This window comes from Arthrobotrys flagrans (genome assembly GCF_004000055.1).
Source record: "Arthrobotrys flagrans strain CBS H-5679 chromosome Unknown unitig_9, whole genome shotgun sequence".
Lineage (NCBI taxonomy): Eukaryota > Fungi > Ascomycota > Orbiliomycetes > Orbiliales > Orbiliaceae > Arthrobotrys > Arthrobotrys flagrans.
This window is the reverse complement of record NW_027137551.1, coordinates 790,182-796,181: the sequence shown is the minus strand read 5'-3', so window position 1 is coordinate 796,181 and position 6,000 is coordinate 790,182. Positions and strand designations below refer to the sequence as shown.

Here is a 6,000-nt window from a genome sequence, read left to right as displayed (position 1 = left end):
TTATATACAAGTCTCCAAGACTAATTCAGATCGACGTGTTTGTATTTCGATTTTACAGGTAGCGGCCCATCAGGAAATTGTTCACCGATCCTCCCCATTTGCCGACTTCAGAGATTCCTTTGCTGTTGTTTGGGACAGGTACATTTTGCCAAGGACGGAGCTGACGGAAGATTCCGTTACTATTAATGGAAAACGTCTTTCAAAGTTTCTGTAACTATCGGACACATGTTCCCTTCATGAAGGTTCTGCCACGTGGAGGCATTGTTGTTATTGGTGCTGCAGACTACATCGATAAGATATCGGCTTCAGAATTGGAAACAAAGCTTGGACCAAAGCGGGAGCTCATACAATGGCATAAGCGGACAAAGGGTGCAGATGGGGACGGTTGGGAGATGTCAATCGGAGTACAGGGAAACATACATCAGGAGATACTGAAAACGAAACACCAAGACCTCTGGCGACGGGATAGATCGCGATTCATCAACCTACAAATAGTTAACGCTGCGGTATTCCAGAGAATCACGGGGTTGGCTGGCCTACAATTCCCCAATTTCTTTGAAGACTTCTCCCACGTTTCTTACAAGAAGCTTTGATGTTTTGACTCGACAGAAAATACGACTGATGGCAATCGATACAAAACTATCACCGAAATAGATTCTGTTGGCGAGATAGTCTTAGATATCAACTTATTAGAAGGGAAGGATTGCAAGATTGGCTGCGCATGCTGCGAGAGGAGTTTCTGCGATACCATGCAAGTGAAACTCAGTCTATTGACCAAATATAAACCCGACAATGGGATAAATGTTGAGGTCATGATCATGCAGCCTTGCTGCAGACTCACGGATTAATCAACCATGGATTTGAATGCTTTGGATCTAAACTAACAGTAAACCAATCCTAGAATCCAGCCGTGCAATCATACTTTCTGTGGTGATTGTATCGAAATCGTAATGACAACCATTGCAAACGGCTTGGTTTGTGATGTTTGTAGTACCCGCGCTGACAACATTATTCGATTTGCTGCAACTATGCAGTTACCAACAAGTCCCATTTTCAAAATGCCAGAAGAATCCCAACCAGCAAGAATCTCTACGAATCAACCTTCGCTCGAGCTTGCACCACTGCTACCTTTATTCCTGCACAGTAAATTCACTTGTGTAGACATGCCTTTAGTTTACTCGGCAGTACTATCTTTTCTAGAAGGTAAAATGGTCGAAGACTTTCCGACCCCAGGCTACTACTTCTATGAGATGACCTCCCGGCTTGATATTATCGAAATATTAATTACAGAGCTCCTTGGAAAACCCCTGGGAAAGCGAATTTCGCTATTGTATCAAGATTTTCAGGCTTTGCCATCTTTTCATCTATTTGAGTATCGGAAGGGAGGAGGGAATTTAGAAAGACGAGGTCCCATGCAAGCTCTCTTACGCCTTGTTCCAAATGCAATCGATATGATCACCCACGGAGGCTCACCAGCGCTAGATAACTCATTAACAAGTGCCTCCGAAGAGAACTCCCGATGGCTTTGCCTATACTTTCGAGATATCTTAGTTGCAGAAGTCAATACCCTAGCTCCATTTATAATGTCGGTTTACCAACCTGGGAGTTTCTCCGGATAGATACGAGCAAAGAACCCATCGACTTGATAATCGACGGTACCATATCTCAGGAGACACCCGCCGCCATCCTAAATTCCTATCTTCTCTCTCTCCAAAGCACTAAAAACGTGAATTATACAGTTAGTAGACTAGTTGCTATTGGCGCTGATATTAATGCCCCAGACGACGATGGAAATACTATATTTCACCTCAACAACATCGGAGATAATACCAGGGGCTATAATAAACACACCCGCGGAATCGGCGGCCGAGTCGATATTCTGTACAATGAGCCGGACACACCACTCCACCTGGTCGCCCGACACGACTATGCATGCAGCCACATGGTCGAGCTATGCGCTGATCCTTTGGCGAAGAGGATCGTAAATCAAAAGAACAAAGAAGGACATACGCCATGGCAGATTTATTTCGCGACTACATTTATATGCTCCCATTACCGTACAACGGAGGATATATCCCGCGGCGATGGATGTGGCCACCCTGCGATCAATAACTTCTTTTCGGCAGGCGCAGACCCTGCTGTTCCTTTGCCAAGCCATGAAACATGGTAACGAGGACCACAAGGGAAGGGATCTGGGATTCTGAGATAAGCTCCGACCGTTTAGAGGGCTGGTTTTATAAAAAGCTTTATCCTGAATATGTAGAGTATTGGAATGGGCTTGATCGCACGGAAGAAGGGATTCGAAGACGGGAAATGGAACGGATGAGAATACCTTCTCCATCTCCGGAACCCCCGTCATGTCCTATCGGATACTGACATCAAACGGATTTCAGTCCAGATTATTAAGTATTCAATCTCTATAAAGTCACATTTTCATGCGGATATCCAGAATGTGTTCTGTGCATACATACGTACATCTTGCGTAGGTTTGGTTTGGAAGGGATTCGGGGTACGAGATTTAGTATTTACGAGTAGTTCAAGCTGCCAGACGCCTTCGTTCTCCCCTCGTAACCAGATGATGAGTTTCACCAAAGGGGTTTTGCAATCGGAAACTCGCGTTGTGCGTCCTTTCGTCGACGCTTCGGAGAAATACCGTCCAAAAACGCAGCATGGTTCACACGTTCGATCCACATTAAGCCACGATTCCGAAGCGCGAGTTCGACCAAAAGTACATGGCACTTCTCATCGCAATCACAATCACACAAATAACGTCACACTTGCGCAATTACAATAATATCCCCGATATCCACCAAAAAACCTTCGCCATTCTAGAAGAAGAAAATAATACGAATTCCGCATCTCATTATCACATTAGTTAAAACTGTTAAGTAAGGTAGGAGGGTTTATATCCCAAACAATCATCGTATCCGTTGTACAGTTTTTTGTTTCCGGTCTTCTTTTTTTATCGTGCTGTTTTCGTTCAGAAATTACACATAGAAGAAAAGCCGCCGGCGCCACGCGTTCTCCAACCAACCTCCCGTATTAAAACTAAAAGATCCAAAAGCGTTGAATATTTCCTCCACAGCCATCCATAAGCATACGTTTCATAATCAAAGAAAAGACTTCCAAAATCCGGTTTGCCCAAAAGAAAAGAAAAATGGCTTCTTCGATTACGTCATTTCTCCCACGGTCACGTCAGTTCAATCCCCTTCAAGACGAAATCAGCCTCCTAGACGCGACTCCTAGACGCGGGAACGACAGACCCTCTCCTCCAGGCGAGAACGCTCAAAACCAACGAAGCCAGATAAGTTCCGAAAAGGAACCAAAGGAAGGCGGTGAGAGCTTGGGCTTCATGGCAGCGGGCGGTGGGGTTTAGACCTCCGTTAGTGATCGAGTTGGTTGTTACATAGGCCTATTATCTCCAATTAGCATTCTCTTCTTCTTCTTTTCATAGGATTTTGGTAGGGTGGAAGATGACGTACCGTATTACCGCAACTATGTACTCTCAACCCAGCTGCCAACGCCGTCCCGGCGGCAAAAGTAAACAAGGTGTTTGAAGCATCTATTCCTAGTAAAATTTGTGCATGTCCGGAATCTGTGATGACGGCGTATAGAGTGTAGAAGCCACCAAGGAGAGACCAAATGCTTGTGAAGAGTGCAAAGTTGACTTGTGAGGGTGAGCCGCCGATTACTTGTTGTGCGACCAGAGCACCGGAGAGAGCGAGGGTGATGACGGTGAAGAGAAACTGGGTTCGAATTTTTATTAGTATTATTCATGGGGGATTCGATTGAAGGAGAGGATGGAGTACCTGAGTGCCTCGGATGGCGAGACTGGTGAGATGCATTTTGGGTGATGGGTGGTTGGTATGTGAGGTGAATTTAGGTGAGGTAAGAGTCGGATTGTTCGGATGGACAGGGAAATTCGCACTCGTTGACAACGACAGCAACAATCAACAAACAAGGTAACAACCGGCAGTCCAAATATTAATATCGCTGGCGACTGAATTAAAGGAAACCGAAGATGATCGAAGAAGAGGATGAAAAAAGAGGCGGGGGAGGGAAACCGGAGGTCAAGCGTTTTTCCAGATCTTAATTGCGAGGTTGCAGGTGTGTGTTGTGTGAGGAGTTGTGCAGTTGGGGTAGACCCGAAAGAGGTAACTGTAACTCTGCTGTTCCGCGGCTTTTTGGAGGGATGAAAGCAGGCGGAAGCACTGCAGAGGCTAGCTGAGGAAGACGTCACGGGTAGGTATCGTATCCTGTCCTGTCGTATCGTATGGTGTCCTTATCGTTATGCAATGCAAGATACTTAAGTGTCTCTCCGGATGCAGAGATGAGAGAGGAAGGGAAGGGATGGAGAAAGGGAAGGAGGATACTTCTTTATTATATGGATCCGAACCGGGAATTAATATCAAACAAATGAATGCTGACTGACGACACCGCTAGTTACATAGTGCATGTCTTTTACATACCACGTTTTGAAAGGAAAACATGGACTCGAGGAATGCATCTGGAAGGAAGGGTCTTCTCTTTAGAATGTACTTGGTAAGTACCATGGAAGTACCCATACATCTCCAATGCTACCATACTAGCAAGACTAACTACTACCAATTGCACAGGAAGATACGAGATACGACATGACATGCAGTCTCGCATACATGAACACGGACATGCACATCGCATGACAGAAAAATATGTCACTGGGCTCGCATCACCATAGCAAAAAGCAGGGAAGGGCCAGGCGGGGCCAGCAGGGTTTACGTCAAAGGCAAACCAGGGTCTGTGTCAAGCGAACAACATCCTGGCCGCGGAGGCCGGGTCTCCAGCTCCCGTGGATTCATTCCTTGGACCATTCGAAGATAGCCTGTCTTTACATACCCCGCCATGTTGAATTAATTCTTGCAGGAGTAATTGAGAACTCACAGAGAACCTGACACTAGTCCGCGATCCGACTATCAATCCACCGGAATCGAAATCAATTGATGACGATATCTACTCGAACAGCAGAAGCTCGGAGTATGCGATCGTCCGATTCCGGGTTCGGAAATGCAACAAAGAACGACCCCCCAACGCCAGTCTTTCACCTCTCCACGGCCAAGGCGACTTTCGAAAGCTCTCTGGTGTCCGATTTAATGATGAAATGACGAAATGCGACTCCTAGAGGTATTTCATGCTCCGTATATAGAATTTCCTTTTTACAGAGTATCTTTAGCTACTTTCACCTTCCAGTTTGGATCCAGACTGTTGACAACTATTCGCAACACACTCGATTCTAAAATACAACAGGTTCTCGGATCAGAGTCCGTGCTGCATGTTGGCCTGGTAATCATCGTTGCAGTTGTAAGATATTACCGTAAAGCCGGTTGTGGTACTTTACAGTCAGCTCCTTCTTCGATATGTACTAGAATTTGGAACTTGGATTGAGTTGTGATATCGGTCGGATTTGTGTGAAATCGAAGGCTTATTATAGCCTACTCCCTGGGATCAATTAAACTACCCGAGGAACCAGTGGGAGACAATGCTGTAGTCTTTAGGCCCATCCTTGCTAGATTTCTTCTAGAAAATTCTATAACATCAGTGATGTTTGTGCAAGTGGGCTATTTACATATCACGATGAATACATGAAGTAGTGGGCTCAGCTCTACCCTGAGGAAGATATAGATCTCCTCTTCTAGATACGGGTGCACTTGCTTCAAGACTACGACCGTACTATTTGAGGGGACTAGATCGATTGCGGTTATATACAGAATTGATCAGCTGAAATAGTCCAGACTAACTGGAAAAAGGAATATACAGTTATTGGTGGTATTCTTCAGACCTGGTCAGGTACAGAGTGATCAAGGCATCTAGGCTAGGATATACCTAATATCTATCTCATTTCACTCTCTATTTGGTTCTTTGTGAAATACGGAAGAAGCTGTACAGAGTTGATGGTAAGGTCTAGATGTGAGGTAGTGCAGTAACCAGAAGTCTGTCATTCAAAGTTTTCCTCACCCGGCTCAG

At 45.3% G+C, this 6,000-nt stretch overlaps 2 protein-coding genes across 2 annotated transcripts; one reads left to right on the top strand and one right to left on the bottom strand.

Moving 5' to 3' along the window:
- Positions 1-236: 236 nt before the first annotated feature.
- DFL_005594 (uncharacterized protein) lies at positions 237-593 on the top strand (the record flags this gene model as incomplete). The annotated part of the gene is made up of 1 exon (XM_067634877.1): positions 237-593. The coding sequence occupies one exon, from the start codon at positions 237-239 to the stop codon at positions 591-593; it is 357 nt and encodes a 118-aa protein (XP_067489364.1).
- Positions 594-3,195: 2,602 nt separating this feature from the next.
- DFL_005593 (uncharacterized protein) lies at positions 3,196-3,845 on the bottom strand (the record flags this gene model as incomplete). The annotated part of the gene is made up of 4 exons (XM_067634876.1): positions 3,196-3,208; positions 3,264-3,412; positions 3,483-3,746; positions 3,810-3,845. 4 exons carry the CDS (start codon positions 3,843-3,845, stop codon positions 3,196-3,198), a joined length of 462 nt encoding a protein of 153 aa, XP_067489363.1.
- Positions 3,846-6,000: the final 2,155 nt, after the last annotated feature.